This window comes from Pelodiscus sinensis, chromosome Z (genome assembly GCF_052426305.1).
Source record: "Pelodiscus sinensis isolate ZL-2025 chromosome Z, ASM5242630v1, whole genome shotgun sequence".
Taxonomy (NCBI): domain Eukaryota; kingdom Metazoa; phylum Chordata; order Testudines; family Trionychidae; genus Pelodiscus; species Pelodiscus sinensis.
Genome location: NC_143085.1, coordinates 31047843 through 31070228, shown reverse-complemented (window position 1 = coordinate 31070228; position 22386 = coordinate 31047843). Strand labels below are relative to the sequence as shown.

The 22386-nt window shown below is 45.1% G+C and overlaps 1 protein-coding gene across 2 annotated transcripts in view; it reads right to left on the bottom strand.

The window, feature by feature from the left end:
* CFAP251 (cilia and flagella associated protein 251) overlaps window positions 1-21849 on the bottom strand; it is a 50662-nt gene extending 28813 nt beyond the window's left edge. For both annotated transcript variants that reach the window (XM_025184794.3, XM_089775239.1), the window contains exons 1-11: window positions 21776-21849; window positions 17726-18014; window positions 15659-16078; window positions 14318-14458; window positions 11888-11997; window positions 10750-10858; window positions 9657-9737; window positions 8600-8677; window positions 8038-8082; window positions 6460-6677; window positions 1117-1311 (exon numbers count right to left, since the gene is read on the bottom strand). In XM_025184794.3, the coding sequence (XP_025040579.3) occupies window positions 1117-1311; window positions 6460-6677; window positions 8038-8082; window positions 8600-8677; window positions 9657-9737; window positions 10750-10858; window positions 11888-11997; window positions 14318-14458; window positions 15659-16078; window positions 17726-18004 (1676 nt within the window). In that variant the 5' untranslated portion in view covers window positions 18005-18014; window positions 21776-21849. The remainder of the gene's footprint in view (window positions 1-1116; window positions 1312-6459; window positions 6678-8037; window positions 8083-8599; window positions 8678-9656; window positions 9738-10749; window positions 10859-11887; window positions 11998-14317; window positions 14459-15658; window positions 16079-17725; window positions 18015-21775) is intronic.
* Window positions 21850-22386: the final 537 nt, after the last annotated feature.

Genomic DNA, 22386 nt, shown 5'->3' with positions numbered 1-22386 from the left:
AGGGGAAGCCTGGTTTGCCAGTGCTGGTAGGGAGGGTAGAGATGTTAACTGGTAACCAGTTACCTAGTAAGCATCACTCTTTATGGGCGATGCTCACCGGGTAATGGTTAACTGGTACCTGCCAGACCTCTGCACAGGGATGCTGCCTCCCAGCCAGCAGTCCCACGTGGGACTGGAAATGGCAGCCCCACACAGAAGCAGCCCTAAAGCTGCAGCAGCTCCCAGAGGCAGCAGCAGCTCTGCTGCCCCACACGGGGCTGCCACTTCCAGCTCCACGCATGACTGGGAGCTGGCAGACCAGCACAGGGCCAGAAGCAACCAGGCTGCAGTGGCCCCTGCCCACAGCCGGAAGAACCGTCACAGTCCACCCACCCCTATTTAATCGGTTAACTGATTAATGTTTAACTGGTTAATTAATTAATTAAATAGGATTTTGCATCCCTGGGTGGGGGGGAGGTGTATATCTGCTTAGCAAAGGAGGCTGCTATAATCTGGATAGGCAAATGGTCTGTAGAAATTGCTAGTTGATATTTCCATCCTTACATCTGATGATGGGAGGAGCATCTTTTCACCCTTCCCTTTGCTTTTCTACCACTTCTTGCTTCCCAGAAGGGCTGCCAATGCCAGGAAACTGCAGCAATTAGTCAGGAGAAGGATTCAGACAGGGGAGACCACTAGGGAAAATACCTATTCCCTGTGGCAGAACTCTGCTTTTCAGAGGAGTCTGTCTAAGCCTCACAGGCCCCTGGAGAACATCAGAAAACTGCTGCCAAAAGAGTCTGAAAGCTCTGTATAATATAAGGAAGCTCTATTTCAGGTTGCAGGCAAGGGAGACCATCATGAACTAGCAGGGAGAGCACTCCTTGCCCTTGTCTGTGATGGCCATGTTTGATTCTGCATCAGGATAACCAATGTAAAGATCTGCAGCCCTCACCCACCCAGTGTATTGTATATTGACACTTGAATCGAGGGCATTGACCATTTCACACAACTAGATTTAGGATTTAAAATCCATTTTTGTCAAGCCAAAGCACCACAAAGAAAATCTGCTGACTACTAGTTGAACATCTCAACAGTATTCATCAATCATTAGATCTATCACTGAAGGACTCTCACCTGATGATAAACGGTTGACTATTTATAGTGCATGAACTGGAGTAGTTTGAGTTGTTGCTGGAAGGTCTGGGAGGGCTTTTTGAGAAGGAAATGGATTGGATGGGCCCCAGTTTAAAGTGACTGTACCAGTTCACAAGCTGCAGCTGGCCATCATAGAATTTAACGTGACCTTTGACATCACAAGTTACAAAATAGCTGAAAGGAAAGACAAAAATCTGTTAAACAAAAACATTTTAAGGAGTACAAGAAGAACCAAAGGCTTGCCTATGCAAACATTGAGTTCATGGCAAATGAAGGTGTAAATCTACACTGCACTAGTGTACCACTCACTAAATGTCTGTGTGGACCCTGCTGCTGTGCACTAATAGTTCAAGTATAGCAGGTTTGTATGGGATAGATATGCACCCCACTCGTCTCAGACAGTGTGTTTAGACCAGTCTTAATGTTCTGAACTTCTCTAGGGATTTTTATGAAGAATACATTTCACAAAGCCTGATCCTGCTCTCATTTACACTGGTGCAAGTCAAGAGTAACTGCACATTGTAATCAAGGTCGTTACATTGGCGTAGAACTAGTGTGAGATCAAAATCAGGCTTTTATATTTCACAATACCATTATAGGACATTTTGATCCACACTTTATAGAAACTGGGAAAATCGAAACTCAGAGTGTTGACATGACATCCCTCCATCACAAAATGTCAACAACACAGCCAAAAATAGAACCCAAGACTCTCAATTCACAGTCCTTTGCATTAATCTCTAGTTACAAGACCTTTGGAGGGAAGAAAATTAGTATCTATAAACTCTGTAGTAGTCTGGCACCAGTTAACCACATTCTTAAACAAAGCTGTCAACTAAATTAGCTTTTGTCTAAAAACCTACTCATGGGGCTAGAACCCAAGAACTCCTGAGTTCTAGCTTTGACTCTGCCATGCACAATCTTGGGAGGCCAGTTAAATGGAGCATGTTTCAGTCCTTCTATCTGTAAAGCAAGGGCGATGATCCATAACTGACAGGGGATGATGTTAGGGTAAGTTTATGTTTAGGCAGCACTTTCAAACTGTAAACAATTAAGTACTAGGTATTTATTTTTTATAGTTATTAACTTCCACTTAGCAATCCTTAAAGAGTACATAGATGCTTAATACATTACTGCAGGATCACTGTATGGCAGGGCTACTCAATACGCAGCCCATGGGCTGCATGTGGCCTGCAGTGCAGTTTGGATTTACATGGGGATCAACACATGGCCCACAAGACATGGCCTCCACTGGGAACACGCTCCACAACGGCGAGGTGTCTCCCAGGCGGGGTGAGCATTAAAATGCAAGCAGACAGACTGGCTAGAACAGATGGATATAGGGAGTCAGCATTTCTATCCCCCAGGGAGGAGGTGCTGGGAGCACCAGGGCATTGTGTGAAGTGCTTTGTATTCATGCCCACCAGTGTGAAAGTTATTTGCATATATATTTGCATGTCTATGCGACCGCACTTAAGTTGCAGTCCTCAGCATGTGCTGTGAATATAATTGTGGCCCCTGGTTTGTCAAAGTTGAGTAGCCCTGCTATATGGCTTGCCAACAAATAATTATAAAATTGGCAAAATATCTTGTGACTTATTTCTATTAGAATAATCTGATGAAATGCTAAGTATTTCATAAAACAGTTGGCCAAAATAGGACAATCTGAAATAGAGATTTTTAAAGAAATGATACATCAAGAGTCCCATGGGGGATGTAGCATACAACTGAGGTAGGATGTAAGGAAAGCAGAATACCATACCAGAAGGGCTGTAATGTACAGGCAGTCCCCGACTTACGCGGATCCGACTTATGTCGGATCCGCAGTTATGAATGCGGCTTTTCTCGCCCCGGAGGACACAGACTGCGGGACCTCGTGGTCCCGCCACCCGTGTACTCCGGGGCGAGAAAAGCTGCTCCACGTCTCCCTGGTCTGCAGACCAGGAAGACGCGGAGCAAAACCGCGGAGGGGCTCAGGCAGCCGGACAGCCCAGACGTGCCTGGGCTGTCCCGGCGCCGGCTCCCCCCAAGGCTTTGCAAAGCTGCGGAGGGGCTGGGGCTCCGGGGCAGCCCAGGCGCGCCTGGGCTGTCCCACTGCAGGCGTGCTTCGCGGCTTTGCTCCCCATCTCCCTGGTCTGCAGGGAGATGGGGAGCAAAGCCGCGGAGCACACCCGCAGGGGGACAGCTCAAGCGCGCCCGGGCTGTCCCGCTGCGGGCGTGCTCCAAAGCTTTGCTCCCCATCTCCCTGGTCTGACCAGCAGACCAGGGAGATGGGGAGCAAAGCCTCGGAGCATGCCAGCAGTGGGACAGCGAAGCGCGCCTGGACTGTCCCGCTGCCCGCGTGCTCTGCGGCTTTGCTCCTCGTCTCCCAGGTCAGCAGACCAGGGAGACGGAGCAAAGCCATGGAGGACTTGGGCATCCCCACCCCCATCTCCCTGGTCTGCTGGGGGGGGTGCAGTTAGTGCCCCACCCCAGCAGACCAGGCTTTTCTTGCCTACCCCTGAGGTAGAGCAGCTGGGGGCTGCCGGGTTGGTCCCGCAGCGCTGCTCCGGACCAACCCGGCAGCACCCCAGCTGCTCTGCCCCAGGCATCCCCAAGTCAGCCGCTGCTGAAACTGACCAGCGGCTGACTACAGGAAGCCCGAGGCAGAGTTGCTCTGCCCCAGGCTTCCTGGAATCAGCCGCTGATCAGTTTCAGCAGCAGCTGACTTGGGGACGCCTGGGTTTCTTAAGCTGAATCTGTATGTAAGTCAGAACTGGCATCCAGATTCAGCCGCGGTTGAAACTGATCAGTTTCAGCAGCGGCTGACGCCAGTTCCGACTTACATACAGCTTCAACTTAAGAACAAACCTACAGTCCCTATCTTGTACGTAACCCGGGGGCTGCCTGTATTGCCTTGCTCTGTAAATATACACACTACTACCCTCTACTGGATGGAATTTGTCAGACCATTTAAGACAGTGATGGGCAACCTAGATTAGTGAGCAGGTCACATGAGTGATCCTCTTTCATCTGCATAGGCCACAACATTGTATTGTAACCAAGTCAATTTTCTGGGCTAGGATAATTTTGCTAACTGTACTTGCATTCCTAGAATTTGCAGGATGAGCCTGCTGAACTGTAGCAGCGCTTTGATTGGATGCAGAGGGAGAGCACGGCTCCTGCAATTGATGTGTGCAATCAGCACCCAGCTCACTTCACGTGCCTGTGTTTTAGAGGTGTGTAACTTTAGTAATACCATCAGGAAAAAAAACTACCCAGACACAAAGCAGCAGAATGCAGTAATCCTGTGTGTGGCAAAATGTCCTGAGGGCCACACACAGAACTCTGATGGGCTGCATGAAGCCTGCAGGCTACAAGTTACCCAGCACGGATTTAAGATTTGCATGTATCAGTTCCCTCTACTGATTAAGAAAAACAGCTCTTACAATTCACTTTACAGAAAAAATTAATTCCTATGCAATCAGTGGAAAACCATGAGCCTGTGTATTAGAGATGGGATGGGAGATTTCACAGATTTTGACTGTGTATATTAAGACAGACATTTATTTTACTATTCAGCACAGTCCCAGAAGGATGCAAGGTACAGGCAGTCCCCGGGTTGCGTACAAGATAGGGACTGTAGGTTTGTTCTTAAGTTGAATCTGTATGTAAGTCGGAACTGGCGTCCAGATTCAGCCGCTGCTGAAACTGACCGCCAGTTCTGACTTACATACAGATTCAATTTAAGAACCCCAAGCGTCCCCAAGTCAGCTGCTGCTGAAACTGATCAGCGCTGATTCCAGGAAGCCTGGGGCAGAGCAACTCTGCCTCGGGCTTCCTGTAGTCAGCACTGGTCAGTTTCAGCAGCGGCTGACTTGGGGACGCCTGGGGCAGAGCAGCTGGGGTGCTGCTGGGTTGCTCCAGTAGCACCGCTCCTCGGCGCTACTGGACCAACCCAGCAGCACCCTAGCTGCTCTGTCCCAGGCATCCTGATTCAGCCGCTGCTGAAACTGACCAGCAGCGGCTGAATCAGGACGCCTGGGGCAGAGCAGCTCGGGTGCTGCCGGGTTGGTCAAGTAGTGCCCAGAGCAGCGCTGCGGGACCAACCGGCAGCGCCCCAGCTGCTCTGCCCCAGGGTCCGGCAACAAAAGCCTGGTCTGCTGGGGGGGGCACACTAGCTACGCCCCCCCCCAGCAGACCAGGGACACGGGGAGCAAAGACACAGTGGCAGCGGGGTGCCGCGCCTCTGAGGCTTTGCTCTGGCAAAGCCTCAGAGGCGCGGGACCGCGCCGCAGCTGGGGCTTCGCTCCCGGTGTCTCTGGTCTGCTGGAGACCGTCTCCAGCAGACCAGGAGCACCGTGAGCGAAGCCGCAGCAGCGGCGGGTTCCCGCAGACCAGGGGCACTGGGAGCAGCTTTACTCGCCCCGGAGGTCGAGGTGGCGGATCGCTGCCTGTGAGCTCCGGGGCGAGAAAGCCCTGTTCGTAAGTGCGGATCCGACATAAGTCGGATCCGCGTAAGTCGGGGACTGCCTGTATTCAACTTTAAAATTGCAACACTGGCATGTACATAAAATATAAGTTTTTATTATTAATTATTATTAAATACCTTGCCAGTGGCCTCAAGTTTTGTACCCGCTGCATTAACTAGAGCCACCTGGATTTGCATGTGGAAGAATATGAAAAATATTATCTCTATTTTTATTTAGAGCGGGATTTTCACAAGTGCTCTCTTTGAACAAAGCTCCTCCTGGGAAAAGAGTTAGATCACTGCTGAAGTGTTGGAAAACCCAGCCTTCAACTCCTAAAGCAATCTAGCTTACGTGTCTCCTTAAAAGGTTGCATAGGGGTAGAGATGTAAAAAGGTTCTACTGTCACTTGTTCGAGGTGGGCCACATGGCTCATATACCTGCTCCTGTGATGTGCTGATTGACTTGTTTTGCCACCACCTTGCATCATCACTAATGGTTGTGCAAAGTGGGTACAGAATACCATCACAACAGAATTGTGTACTTGCTTTGCACAGGTGTAAAGGCTGTGGAAAATCAGGTTTTATACATTGCAGAAGAATCCTGTTTTCATTTTAAATCAATTCAATAATCCTAAACACATTAAAAGTTAACAGGGGCCTTATTGTTATTGTTTCTGTTATTACTCAGGCAAATTACCAGGGACTGCAACTGCAGGTTTGCTTTATGAAGACTTCTAGATTTGATTCAATATAAATATATGCAGAACAATGCAAACAAAGAGTTTGAACATTGATTTTTAATTTCAGCCATACACACTGACTTTTTAAATGCCCACATTAGCTTAAAATCAAGAAAGTATTTTATCCATTACCTGTCGGACGCAGTAAGCACAGTGAGGGCATCTTTCTGCACATACATCAACTTAATAGCCTTCATATTATGTGGCTTTACACACAAACTGGCAGGCCTGGACGGTGAGCAGACTATGTCCCACACCACCAGCTTTCCTCCAGATGTGGCTGTGAGTGCTTGCAAATTACTAAAATGAAAAACTGACTGACTAAAGAGTCCCACTGTCTTGTCGAAAGTCTGCAAAGGAAGCAGAAAGATGCTGCATGGCATTCTCTGCAAAGTAAAAAACTAACCTACCCTTGCAAAGTCAACTGAAATTAAAGAGAAAAAATAACCTCATAAATCTGACTGTAGGAAACTCCTGGTGTTATAGGCAGCAAGGTGCTTTAGAGAACAACAGCCACACTCCTGAACACTCACAGAATTCCAGCTACATAAATGTTGGTTGCATGGAGGGGCTTTGCTGGGTGAAGGAAAATTTCCCTACATCTATTGGGCTCTGGGTCTGTCCCATGCCTTGTTTCCCTTCCACTGCAGATGGAGAGAGGGACATCAAGCCCTATTTAACTAATGACTGCAGATGTGAAGCTCTGTTAGGGCCAAGTATTACTGACATCTCCACTAGTTATTGGCAGCTCATGCCTTTTCAGTACAAAGCTGCTCCCACAGCTCCACATTAAGGATTGACTGCCCCTCTCCCCACCAATGGCAGAACACAGCAGAGGTAAGTCTGTCATGCAGGCAAAGGGAGGACGGTCCTGTAGCTGGAGATGGGATAGGATCAGCTCTTTCTGGAAGCTCCATAGGAATCTGACCTCCCAGTAACACCAAGCTATCCCCTCCACTATCCACAGTGTTCCCTAGAGCAGTGGCTCTCAATCTTTCCAGATTAGTGGGCCACCTTCAGGACTCTGATTTGTGTTGAGTACCCCCAAGTTTCACCACACTTAGAAACTATTTACCTACAAAATCAGACATAGAAATACAAAAAAGGGTCACCACACATTGCTACAGAAAAATTGTTCAAATTTCTCATTTTTACCATACAATTATAAAATAGGAGGTAGGAGCCAGTTCACATGGGGGGTTGGCTTTTAAGTGTGGAGCTGCCTGATCCCCACCCCTGCTGCCTTCCACAGGCTGGATCTTCCCTCCCCCACTGTGTGTAAACATGTAGCCGCTGAAAGTTTCAGTGGTCACACGTTTACACAAATAAACGCATTTTAACATCCCTCGTTTGTACTGATTTTGCGAGTTTTTATGTAGCCTGTTGTAACACTAGATAATTATGTAGATGAACTGATGTGCCCCTGGAAGACCACTGTGTGTCCCAGAGATACGTATACCCCTGGTTGAGAACCATTGCTCTAGAGAGCCATGCAGCTTCTCACAATTAACCAACATCTAAAATGTTATTTTACAGTAACAGACCCAAAGCACTAGACACTGGGGGGATATTGCACTGTGATATGGAGGGACTTAGCAAGATCACTCCATTCAGGACACTGTGCTTGTTTAATAAGACAGACCGATCATCAATGTCAGAAAAAAAGCAAACCAGTTTAACCGCCACTTACTGTCCATTTACAATACTCACTCTGTCTGTTAAAGGAGGAGCGCTATAATGCAAACCGCTAGTATCCTGAGGAGAAATACAGAGACTCATCTCACATAAAGATGATCATTTTTAAAATGGACTTTGATCAGAAAAGAAGCTCTGTCTAACATGCCCATCACTGAGTTATCTTATTATTATAGCAGCATTTGTTTGCCAGTTTGCCACACCCACAACTGAGAACTTATTGCACTAGACACTATGCAAATTGTAAAAAAAAAAAAAAAAACAGCTGCCCTGAAGACCTTACATTAAGTAGACAAAAAGTTGGAGAGGAAATAGAAAAGCTAAATGATTTGCCCAAGGTCACACAACTGACAGAACCAAGAATAGAAAGCAGGTTCCTGAGACACAATCCAGTGCCCTTTCTGCTGTCACTCTGCAACACAAAGCTACAGTATGTCTCCATCCCTTCCATAATTTCTTTATTAAAAGAGTAATTAGAATGTTGAAATAATATCTTCCCCATCAGGATTATCCTGTTCTTGTGGCAAAAGAACTACAAACAAAATTATGTATCACATTAACTCCTATGCCTACTTACCCACATATAAAACAGCACTTGAGTTTTACTGTTACTGACTAGTTCCTTATGATTTTTTGGATTAAAAACAATGTAGCTCTGAAATTAAAAAATTAAAGTTAGAGTAAATTTGACATTGGCCAGCGTATGACATTCACACATGTCCATTGTAATGCTCTGCACACCCACTTGTGCTTCCCTAAATCCATTCTTCTTACAGATGTAGTGTGTTAATCTGGAGAGAATTTGACCCACAAGGCAATCAATGGCCTGTGAACCAAACATGGCTTGCCAGGGTTAGCCAGATGTTTTATTTACCTGCACATCTGCAGGTATGGCTGCTGCAGGAAGTGGTGTCCCGGTCTGTGCCATTTCCCACTGCTCCCATTGACCGTGACTGATGAGCCGCGGCCAACAAGAGCTACAGGTAAATAAAGCATCTGATGGCTTCATGGGCTAATCCTGGTGAACTGCTTACTGCCCACCTATCCACTAAGGCCTTCTATGTCAGTATGGCAGTGTAAACAGGTTTGTGAGTGTGACCCCTATGAGGAATGCCTTCCTGGGTAATAACAGAGAAATAGCCATGTTAGTCTGATCTTGGTAAAACCAAAAAGAAAAACAAAAGTCATGTAGCACTTCATATGATCTGAAGAAAGCTCATCACCTAATAAACCATCTTGTTAGTCTTTGAAATGCTACATGACTTTTGTTTTTGGGTTGTTGTTTTTTTCTCTTTTACCTGGGCAGTGTAAAGCTGGCATCAGAGCATTACTTTTCACCTGCTGCTGAAAGGTCACCACAGCAGAGAGTCTTGGGCATAGCTGAAATGCACTGCTCTATTGCTATTCTCAGGGCCTATAGAGAATCATCATGGGGAGCAGTGAGCATTTCTGAGGTTGCTCTAATGTATAATGGTGTCTGCACACTGCCCCACACAGCAATGCAACAACATCATTGTCCTACATCCATCCCTCTTCCTACCCCAAGTGCAGGAATTAGGTGCAAATCAGGCACACTGTGTTTAAAAATGGTTTGTTTCCACTCTCAATTCCTTTTCATAATCAGAATCACTCACCTGATAACCAAATGCAGGAGGCAATTCTATACTAAACATAGGTTTGTCTTCAGGTGACGTCCACTTCCAAATGCAAACTCTCTGGCAGACAGGGGAAAGCAAGGAAATATCAATGTGATTTACTGAACCCCTATTGAACTCAGTGGGCCTAATCCTGCTCATTCAAACTGCAGCAGCTCCAGTAGAGTCAGTGGGTTACATGGGGGAGCAAGAGAGCAGAATGAAGCCTAGTAGGGTCTTGCTGGTTAGTCTGGAATTTTTAAAAATTGATTACATAAGATACTGATTGTATGCAGTCTCAGATAAATACTCAGCATGGTCAGACCTGCAGTCAGACACACTTTTTGAACTGGAGATCAACAAAATCTGAGTTATGTTTCCCACCATTATAAATCACTTTTGCTGCAGCTACATTTGAACCATGTTTGCATGTGGCTCTTTGCCAGGGAAGACTGGCCTAAGTTTACAGAATAATGCAAGAGGTCATAGCATTAGGTTTTCACTTCGGCAGGCCTGGATTCCACTCTTGACTCAGATGAATTCAAGTGAGCATGAATTTAATTATCTCCAGTAGTATACACGGAGAATGTGGATACAACATTTGCATTTAGTATGACCTTTCACTAGCTTTAGCCCTGGCATAATTTTGGATTTGAACTGCAAAGCACAACTGACTTAGCCGAGAACTCTCATTACATCACTGCTAACCAGGTCTGACATTATACCCCTTCTTGTATATTGGAGAAGACTGACAGTATGATCTGAAACTAAACAAAGAAATATATGTTACATTTCTGCCTGAAATGTAAGGTAACTGGATTTCATGTTGCTAGTTAATGTAATCAAGTTATTTTAATTAAAGATCTGTCAAAATCAGAATAGTTTGTCCAGACGTATATTCTGAATTTTACAGTTTAAGATAAATGAAAATTCTGAGTTAGTAAAACCAAAATCCAGATGACATGATTTTGGAAAGCCAGTCCTCATCCTGCCCAGTTTTACTCCACTCTCGTTCATATCCTCCTATCAGTTAAACTGGTGCAAATTTGCAGGGGTCAATCTTCACAGGAGTCAGAGAAAAGATTTTCTTTACCTGTATTTTGCTGGCACCAACTGTTACCAAATATTTAGCATCTTGGGAAATAGCAATAGCACCAACACCATCCTCTGGATGACTACCAAATATTGTATGCACAGGAATGCTGCAGAACAATGCATACACAGTCACTAATTACAGAGAAAACTATTTACGATATTACTTTTAGCTATCATTCCATCCCTTCCCACTCACTACTTTTCACAAAAGTCTATAGCCTGTCATTTTGGAATCACCCTTTCACCATCATTGGGGGCAAAACCACCACCTGAGCTGTTGCAAACTAATTCAAGTAAGGTTCCAAACACCACAAGTCTTGGAATCTTGTTTCTATAGTACCCTTAAAGCAGGGCAAATTATTCATCAACAGGTCTGCTTTTTCTGAAAGTATTGTCATATACAACTCCCACCCACTCCCCTCAGAATCAGGAATCCTGTTCTAAGCTGCTGTGTTGCTTTCAGAGCTGTGATTTCGCTCATCTGATGGTAATTTCTGAACAATGCACACTGATGGTTATGTTTCTAGGGCAGCTCCTGCTTCTTGCAGATTTAGAGTCTGACTGGGACTGTTCTGGAGGGAACTGCAGCAGCGGTAACCAGGAAGGAATGAAAGGGAAGGTTTACAGCCAACAACCAATGCCTCACAGTACTCCTCATTCTAAGAGCTAGGACCAAGATTTGAAAAAAAAAATAGGTGAGTAAAGTCAGAGTCCAATTATGAATGTAAGAGCCCAACCTTAGGCATCCATGTTTGAAAATCTTGGCCTAGGGAAGTTTTGATCCCTCACATGGACCAGTCTGCACCAGGATGATTTGAAACTGAAGTGATTACTCCACTAAGGGAATCTTTGCTGCTTGGCCTACTTTTCCATCCTGAGCTCTTGGACTATGTAGTTATTTTAGTCCAAACTCAAAGCTCAGATATCTTACTAACTGTTCTATTGGCTCAAGAAATTTTCCTATTTCTAGACTGGTGGGTCTGAATTTTGGTTTTTGCTAATACTGCCACGAGAAGGTTACTTGGCAGTTATCCAGAGTGCTGAGACAATGTCATTTCCTGAATCATCTGGAATGTTTGCTACACAGAGACAGAACATGCTCAAACAGGGGCTTTTTACATACCTGGGAAACTTACCCTGAGAAGGCATCCCACACAATGATTAGATTATCAGGTCCTTGATCAGCTGTTGCAACCCATCGTCTATCTTCGCTTATACACAGACAAGAAATAGAATTAGAGTGACCCTAGGGAGTCAAAATAAGACACGTGCCTTGAAAGATCTATGATCAACATTTATTTAAAGCCATCATTCAGCAAAAGTGTAATAAAACTGCACATGCTGAGGTGATACACTGAACCTGCAAAAGTCTCTATGCCCATATCTGTCAAGATCCTCCTCTGTTTCCACTTTCAATCCCACCTTATCTAGGAGCACTTCCTTCTTCACCCATCTGTAATCCCTCGGTCCCTCTCTCCTGAACTTATTTCCCTGTGTTTTTTCTTGCCATACATTTACACTGTAAACTGTCTAGGGCAGAAAACAGAACATGACTTTTCAGTATTTATAAAGCAGAGAATAAATATACAGTGCTCTATGCATTTTTATCATTCATACCAGAATATTAAAACTCTTTGATAAAGCTTTAGCCTGGTACAGCTAAAATTCATAGTTCAGACATAAGGCATATGGTTATAAACAGAGGTTTTTTTGTAAAAACAAACGAAAAAAAGAAGTGCCGGTATTAGCGTTGCCAGATGGTTTTGTTGAGAAAAAAAAAGCACCTGGGCTGTCAAGTGATTAAAAAAATTAATTGCAATTAATTGTGTGCACTGCCCCTTTGAAACGCTGCAGCAGCATTTCAAAGGGGCAGCACTGAGGAAGCCCAGGATCAACTGGAGTCCTCAGCTGACCCTGGCTCTATGCACTGCCCCTTAGAAAAGCAGCCCCGGTATATCCAGGGGGCAGCACCGTGGCAGCCTGAGGTCAGCTGGAGTCCCCAGATGCCCCTGGGCTCTGAACAGCACTGCCCCTTTGAAGCACTGAAGCGGCACTTTGAAGGGGCAGCGCAATGCAGAGTCAGGGATTAGCTGGAGTGCCCAGCTGATTCCTGGCTCCATATTGTGCTTCTCCTTTGAAGCACTGGAACGGTGCGATTAACATGTTAAAAAAATTAACTCGTTAATCCTGCCCTGTGTTAATCGCAGGCATTAACGCACTTCAGTTGACGACCCTAATCCCTATAGATCAGGGCTTCCCAAACTATGGGTCGGGACCCAAATATGGGTCGCCATTACATTTCAAAAGAGTCGCCAAGTGTCACTCCAGGTGGCTCTGCCCCCTCTCTTCCTCCTTTTTGAATTGCCCTGGGTCACCAAGTCTTCCTGAATTGTCAAAATGGGTCCTGATCTGGAAAAGGTTGGGAACCGCTGCTACAGATCATGAAAACACAGCAGAACTATGTCAATGTCTGGAATAATTCAATAAATTCTTCTATATAATCAATATATTTGTGTCCTAATCAAAAGAGTGCTTTTTTAGCTCAGCCTCAGCTGTGAGCAGCACAGGGCCGTAGGGGGGTTGATTCTGCCATGGGCAGTGTAGAGTTCAGGGAGGCTCAGCTCCCAACTGCAGGTGGCACAGGACTCAGGGATGGGAGTCAGCCCCCAAGCTCACGGGAGGGGTCAGCCCCTAGCCTGGGGGCAAGGTAGACCCCACTATGGGCAATGCAGAATTAGAGAGGGTAGACTCAGCCCAAGAATCAGATGTGGGGGAAGGGTCAGTCCCAGCCCCAGGAGGCAAAGGGAGGGTGGCTTGAGTGAGTCCTGTGGTGCGGGGGAGAAAGGGGGACAGTTTGGTTAAGCCGCCCCAGGCTGTTTTATTTAAAAAAATATGGTCATCTGAGAAGGGACAGGGACAGGTGCCTTCTTGTTTACTTCTCCCTTGAAGCTGGGCCATCTTCAGGTTCCCCCCTTTTTTCACTGCTTCTTTTTCCTGTGCACCCTCTGGTGGCAGTTTGTATTACTGCACTTTACCAGAGTGTTTTCTGGAGCAGTTCATGCTGGTTTGCCACCCTCTGTGATTAATGTGCATTAATTTTTTTAATACGTTACTTCTGCTCTGCATGAATCACAGGCGTTAACACCCATTAATTGACAGCCCTATTACTTAGGCAGAGCCCAAAAACGTGGTAATCACTGCAGCCATATGCACAATTTATAAATATTTTCCTGTTAAGTATCATTAACGTCTGAAGAGTTGAACAACACCGAAGTACAAGTAAGGAGCCAATTCAGTTAAAGATAAACAGAGACTCACCAAAGCGCTCAACTGGCTTTGAACAGTGAAAATGCAACTGATGCTGGGTAGATAGGTCGTCAGAATGTTTTTTTAGATCACAATATGCAAGTCTCCTACTTCCCTTGCTATGAGCAGGTTCTACACCCGTAAGAAATGGATTCTATGCCTGCAGAAAATGCAGTGGGATTCTCACCCATAGGATAGGATTCTCTCAGTGGGGTTCAGTGCCTGTGGGAAGGCTGTTCTCTGGGATTGAGTTTCTGTACCTGTAGATGATATTGCCTGTTTCCGTGTACATCGTGGATCACAGCAGAGTGAGAGGAAACATATAGAATCACCCTTTGTTCTTCATCAAGCAGGCTGTAAACAGGGAGGCTGCTATTGTAACCAAATGCCCAAGACAAACTCTGTAAGGAAAACAGTAACTTCTTTACGCCAAGCAGTGACAGAATTATCATAAAACACATTGGCTACGTCTACACTGCAGGCTTCTTGCACAAGAACTGTTTTGTGCAAGAGTTCTTGTGCAAAAGGTCTTCCACAAGAGCGCGTCCACACTGCCATGTGCTTTTGCGCAAGATGCTCTCTTGCGCAAGAAAGCACAGATGTCCATTTTAGCCATAGGGCTTTCTTGCGCAAGAAATTAATTTGTGGAAGAGCTCTTGAGCAAGAAGGCTCATTCCTCATGGGGAGAGGAATAACTCTTCCTGAAGAAGCCCTGTTTTCTGACTCTGTAATGTAAATTTACTTGCGTGCATGCAGTGTAGACACCCAGCAAGTTTTTGCGCAAGAACAACTGTTCCTGCGCAAAAAGCCTGCAGTGTAAACATAGCCAATCTCTTACTTTTAGATAGCATTTGAGATCTTAAAGGAACACAACATGCTTCAATTATAATCTCCTCAGTCATGACTGACATCCTGCCACCTTTAGGGAAAAGGACAATACCACACTTGGCCAAGAACACTGCAACAAAACCCTCCTAATAATAAGTTGCTCCATGACTCATTAATGCTGTCTTGATTGGCAGAAGAGTGAAAATGCAGCTGATACTAGTGATCTGTGACAGAGCCAAAAGACATCAGAATAACCCCTAACAAGGATTTCAACCTCTTAGAACATAAGAACATAAGAACGGCCGTACTGGGTCAGACCAAAGGTCCATCTAGCCCAGTATCCTGTCTACCGACAGTGGCCCAGCACCAGATGCCCCAGAGAGGGTGGACCGAAGACAATGATCAAGCGATTTGTCTCCTGCCATCCATCTCCAGCCTCTGACAGACAGAGGCCAAGGATACCATTTTATCCCCTGGCTAATAGCCTTTTATGGACCTAACCTCCATGAAATTATCTAGCTTCTCTTTAAACTCTATTATAGTCCTAGCTTTCACAGCCTTCTCTGGCAAGGAGTTCCACAGGTTGACTACACATATTTCCCTTTTATCAGTCTCCTGTAGCTCTCTCACCTGACCCTGTCACTATTATTTTCAGTAGAAAAATCAAAACTATGTCTCTTGAATCTAAAAGATTACTTTGTCTGTGATGAGCTGGTCCTTTTCACTAGCATGACGTTTCCCATTCCCTTGGTCCTGTTTCGTATAATACTCACAATTGGATGTGTTTTGATGTGCTCGTTCTCTTCGAACAACAAACCAGGGGTGGCTGAGAACACAAGCGACGACTCCTCGGCAAGAGTAGAGCTGGCAGTGATGGGTGCTTCTAGAGATTCTGTTTCTTCACAGCTCATTTCAGCACCTGCTTCTATGCTCAGGATTTCCTGATCTGCTGAGTTCTCTTCGTCTTTGTCCCTCAGATTTTTCCGGTCACTTTCTTGTGCTTCTTGGCCTATTTGCTGCATTCCTTGTTTGAGATTTGTGGAGCTTGATAGTCTAGCAGGAGCTTTGCTCTCCCATTGCGGCTCTGTGGGCACTTGCTGTTCATCTTGTCCAATATCTTCTAATATTTCTGATACTACTGAAGTTTCTTCTCTTGCCTCTGATGGACCTTCAGTGAGATCAGTCACAGTTTCCTTAAAAACAAAGACAGACTTCAGTATACACTTTGCAGAATGAACATTGTATCATCTCTTCCATGTTGCATTGTCTCCCTCTCCACCTCTGTAGCTCATCCAATCATCATGCAGTTGATTGACATTAATCTGAATTTTACAATCCTGTTGGTTATTCCAGTACTATCAGTTCTATATTGAACTCTAGACACAGCACAAAGAAAGAATCCATTTCTGAGGTGTGACATCAATAAAGTCCTCTGTTTGTTTTAAAAACCTTCCTTATATTTAATCCGGATAAACTGATAGAAAATGTCTCTCCTCTCTATATTCCTTCTGTTCATGCAGTCCTGGTCTCCTCTAGATCTCTTATTTCAGTCTCACTGCTGTTAAGGAAAGAGATTTCTCTGTTGTAACACAATCTAGACCACCTTTCTTGAATTTCTGAACAACTCTCCATCAATGCTTCCTCTAATTTTTTCCATTTTTGTGCAGAAGCAATGTTGTTATATGCATTGAGGCATGTGTGGATGTGCACCACCAGTAGAAACATGCTATTGGCTCTAGCAAAGCACCCAGAGCGCCCAATCAGCTGGGCAGCACCTAGCTTTCTCCTGGGTGGCTGCCCAAGCACTCAGCTTACTGGAAACACATTTCTTTGTATCTTTTCTAAGCTCAAATGAACACACATTTTTCTCTTTGCCACAGACATATTACATTACATGCAAAACCATTAGTGATCATATTTATAGTATCACAAATGGCCACAATGCTTTAAAAGGAACAAATATCATATCAATGCTAAGTTAAGAAAAATAAAATAAAATAAAATAAAATAAAATAAAATCTGAAAATGGAAAGGTTAAGGATTTGCCAGTAATTTTAACTTGGCTGCAGTACATATCATCTGCATGGCATGCTACACATTTAACAACAGGAATGCTAACACTGTCATATAACACAGTATTTACCAGGAAAAATAAGAACAAACATTTTGCTACCTCATTATTTGTCCCCCTTTCTAGATCATTAAGAAACTACCATGTTGCCATGATGCATTTTGACCATCTAATTTTACTCTTTGTTTTCAGTCTCATAGCCAGTTTTTGATTCATCACAATACTTTGCTGTTCAGGACAACTTAAACTTCTTTAGCAGCCTCTTGTCACAGAAATACACCTGGAGTTTGGAGTTTCTAGCTTTCACTGTTTCTGAGCTACATGCATGTCAAAATTTCATGGAAGCATACAGAATAATCTAGGTTTCCCTCATTCATAACTAAAACACTGATCTAAATTTCCAAGCACATACATAACTGGACTGAAATTAAGCAGAGTAGGCTAAATGGAAACTACTTCTTAGCTATAGGATTTCATCTTAACAATAGAATTTACTACTGGAAATAATAATGTCTCCCTTTACTGTTATGTTCCATTGAACTCTGTGAGCCTGACTCTGTGGAAGAAAAAGAATAGAATCTGACTATTGCTGATGCTTTATTTAAATCTATACAAATGCAGTGTGATTCAGTAAGCACAAAAAAGACTCCATAGAAAATATCAGAAATAAAAAGGTGCACTAAATGGAATACACCCTTCCTGTGACATCACAGCTATCCAAGCTGGAAAGCTGGCAGTAGGAAGTCTATTGTATGATGTCCATACTTACATGTGAACTTACTGTGAGACTCAGTTCGTTCTCTTGTCTCTCAGGAGTGGCAACATCCACTGATAACTTGTCTGCTGGGAGCTGGGGCTCCATTTCCATATTGTCTGTGGATTCTGCCTCACCCGCTAGCATGTCAGCTGGCATTTCAGTGACCTGCTTGGGTATTTCAGTTTCCTGAGTACCTTGTTCATCTTGTGGAGTTTTTTCTGAAGCTTCATTTCCTTCTATATTGCCTTCTGCTGGTTCCTCCACTGGATTTTCATTAGAATCATCAGCCATCTTCCAAAAGCTTCCTTCCAAAAAAAAGTTTATTAGATTTTCTTCCCTGACATCCCTTGCATTTGACCTTTAGATCAAAGTCCATTCCCCTGAAAAAGTGGTAGTATAGTCTAACTAGAGCTGTATCAGATGGGAAACCAATAATACCTTTGATCTTGGGCAAAATCCACAAGAGAAAGGAGTTGGGGATGTAGAGTTGGTCCAAAATATTAGAACTTCCTGATGGTTTGCAACAATTGCCCAAGAAGGATGGCAGAGAACTGAATGTAGGAGTATGGGGATCTATTTTACACGAGGCTTGGTGTCCTAGCCAGAACTATCACCCCCTATCACTTCTATGAGCACTAAAATTCCTTGAAAGAGGAAGACAAAAATGAACATAAACAGCATGTTAGATTTTCAGACCATATTCACTTAGGGTGTGTCTAGACTGGCAAGATTTTGCGCAAAATCTTGCTACCTGTCTACACTGGCTGCGAGTATTTGCGCAAGAACACTGACTTTGTACTGTACAAAATCAGTGGTTCTTGCGCAAATACTTTGACACTCCCACTCAGGGATAAGCCCTCTTGCGCAAGTATTCGTGTGCAAGAGGGCCAGTGTAGACAGGCAAGTTAATTTCTTGCGCAAGAAAGTCCGATGACTAAAATGGCCATCGGAGCTTTCTTGCGCAAGAGAGCGTCTACACTGGCACGGATGCTTTTGCGCAAAAGTATCTGTGCCAGTGTAGATGCTCTCTTGCGCAAATACTTTTAACAGAAAAACTTTTCCGTTAAAAGTATTTGCGCAAAATCATGCCAGTATAGACGCAGCCTTAAAATCCCAGAAGTGGTTATATGGCATGTGAGTAGTCATTTAGTCCAGCTCAAATGACCATATGTTCCTCTATTCAGTCCTGCTTGTATTTGAAGTGTCTGTAGTCCCCATGCGAAGAGATATTCTCTCTTAGCCTTGTACCTCGTCATAGTGTCTGTGCATAATAATAATTTAGGGAAGGGGCGGGGGGGGAGAGGACAAAGCTAGAGATTGGTAGTAATATTGTTCAGACACAGATTAGTTTTTGGCTGACTTTGGTATGTTAATTCATGGCCAAACCAGGGCTGAAGTTCAGTTCAACAGCACAGGAATCCTGCAAATAAAGAGCTTTTGAAGATTTCTGTCCTGATGAGATTTCGGTTGCATCCAAACTGGATGCAGAATACAGTTCTCTTATTCTTGTAAATACCACTTTGACCAAACCCTTCAAATCAGACGTAATCACTGACCTCACAAATTAAAAAAACAAGGTTTGGTTTTGGCCCATTCCCTCCCATTAAAGGAGAATTTTTAAAAATACGTATGTTTTAGTAGTCTGATGGAATATATATTTCCTCTACAGATAATGCCATATGAAGGGCTGACAGCCATCAGTTAGCCATGTCCAGAGGAAGACATTAACTACACCAGAGGCAGGAAATCTCTTGCTTCCTCCCGACTTCAGTTCAAATATCATATTGTACATACACATACCTGCATATACCAGGAGGAGAGACGGAGAGTTATATGGGCCCATGGTGCCAGTGTTCTAGCAATATTCAAAGGGCTCCTCCAATGTTCAAGACCAGATCCCTCTATTAGCCCCACCTGCTGTCCCCACATATCTGCTCTCCCACAGCATCCCTGACTGTTGTAATAGTTCAGGACAGCGATACTGTAAATTTAGGATTCACTGGTGTGGTGTCCTGACAGGTCTCTTGATCAGCCAGTGATGATAAACATTTGGCTGCGTGCATTTTCATATGCTCCCTCAGTATATCATGCCAGCTCTGTGCAGGTAGCTAGCACTGTAGACTTCATAAGAGCCCCCAAAGACCACAGACTCACATAAGATATGAAGGCATATTGTCAAATGAAGTCAGGTATATTGTCAAATGAAGTACATTAATAATTGTTGGTAGCCAGATGGCTTCTGAGCCCCTATGTATTTGTACCTGGGACAATGGACATAGCTCAGTCAATAGTACGGATTTCACTATCACCCCTTCGGCTGGCCAAAGAATTAAGTGAGGTACCCCAACATTTATAGACAGAAATGAACAATCTATGATAAACACTTACATATTAATGACAAATTTGGTACCTCCCCTTGTATGTTCCTCCAAAGCATTCCTATTCACTCCCCATTTATGCTTTCACTCTTCTTGTTTCAAACTCTTTGATCATGTACTCAACAAGGTGTTCCTGCACTCTCCTGATGGAGTGTATTTACATACTTTATGTGCTTTTATCAGTGCTAGCAGTTCTAGTGCTGAGACACTGACTTGCAGGCAAATGTCTTCTTTTGACACGGCCCGTCTATTGCTCATAGTATAACTCTTGCTTATTTTGGTTCAAGCACCAGGCCCATGTTTCAGGCTCTTTCTTTCTCCTTCACTTGTGTCCTGGGCAGCGAGTGGCTGCCTTGGTGTTTTGTGCTGCGCTCCCTCACTAACAGCTATAACAAATGGAGTGGTGTCAGCAGCAGGCTGAGGCAGCTGCTGTGTCTGTGGAGGGAGAGAGTGCACACACAGAGCAGGCAAGGGGGATTCCTGGACTGGAGAGGGATCCAAGGAGCATGTGCAGAGAAAGTGACGCAGGAGTGAGTGTGCTGCCAGGAGAGGCAGGAGAGAGAGGTCCCTCCCCTGGAGCTCAATGCTGCCAGAAGGGAGAGGGCTAGAGGAGAGGAGGAAATCCTCCTCTCGCCCCAGCCCCACTGCAGCCTGTCTGTACTGCTGGGGGTGGGGACGGACATGCAGAGGTGGCAGGCAGGGCCGGGAGAGAGATCTGTCCTTGAACATTGGTGGAGCCATTTGAATATTGTTGGAGCAGGGGGGCCTCACCTTCCCACACCCCAGCCCTCAACCTGTTTCATACTCCAAGCCTGTCAGCCCCGCCCCATTAATTTTGTTATGTTCATCAATACAGAGGTGATTTGTCACATATCACTTCCATATTGGTGTGCATAACAAGATCCATTTCACACAAGTTGATATGCTAAGTTAAATATTTTTCTTATGCTAGTGATATTGTGCAATATAAAAAAGCTGTTAAACGCTTACTGGTTCCAGTCCATTTTTATGTTATTTTAAAAAATATACATTAGCTTACAAAACAGGTATGTCGGGGGGGGGGGGGAGGGAGATTTAGACCCATTCTGGTCACCTCAAAAACTAACTTGCCACCCTTGGTGAGGATGCATACTGCATATTTTAGCTGATATCCCTCTAGATCCCTCTATTTCTGGCTCATATCTGAGAACACAGATACATTCCTTTCATTTTCCAGCTCACCATACATTTTTGCACTACCAGCTAAAACACACTAATCTCTAGCAGGATTCATTACTGACCAGAATATTAGATTATTTAGCTACCTTTCTGTGCCAGAAACCAGGGTCTGTGTCTGCCCGTTCACCCTTCTCTGAGACAGGAATACAGTCGGAAAGAGCAGTTCCAAAATACACCAGCCTTGCACCTCTGTCATCCCTCTTGCACGTGGCCCACCAGGGAACCTCCAACCTATTTCTGTTGCCTTATCCAGCCCCTCCCCCCATCTCGACCGCTGCTCACATCTCTCTAATCTCCTCTGACTCACCAAAACCCTTCCCAAAGGGTTCCCTTGGCCAGGTTCTCCCAAAGCTGCCTCCCTCCAACACTCACAACCCCCTTTCCTCAGGCCTTGCCCCAAATCACTCTCAATGGGTCCCCCCATCCCTCTCCCTTTCACACCCTCCAGGCCCCTTTTTCCCCTCACCTGGTGCAGCAGCCTCAGCCCCGGCCCAGCAGCCCTGTTCTGTTTGTATTGGAGGTCTGTTCCCATAGTAACTGCTGCCGGTGCAGCAGGCAGAGAGAGACAGGCTGGGAAAAGCAATTGCAGCAGACCTTGCTGGGTGGGGTGAGGGAAGGGGAGAATTGGTGGGCATGAAGGCACATCCAGGCTGAGGTTTTCTTCAGCGGGAGGGGGAATAGGAGGTACCTCCTTGCTCTCACTGGCGGCTCCTAAGGGCATGGTACACAGGCCATTCCCACTCCTTCCCCCGCAGGACACTGACTAATAGGCAAAGGTGAAAGACAGTGCACCCCAGTGCCACACAGTGATAAGAGACTGACCCGGCGGGTAGAGTGTGGGGCTCTGGATGTGGCTGCACCCTGAGCAGTGTAGACCCCGCACACCAGTCAGCCCCACATATCCAGCAACTAGGCAGCATGGTGGTCACACTCAGCCATGAGCTCTACAACCCCCTGCCCTCACTCCTGCGCCCCCTCATTACCCAATCACCTGCCATGGCTCTTGCACTCCCTCACATCCCCAACCCCTGCCTTGACTCCTGCACCTCCACCCTCAACACTTTCTCCCTCACTTAC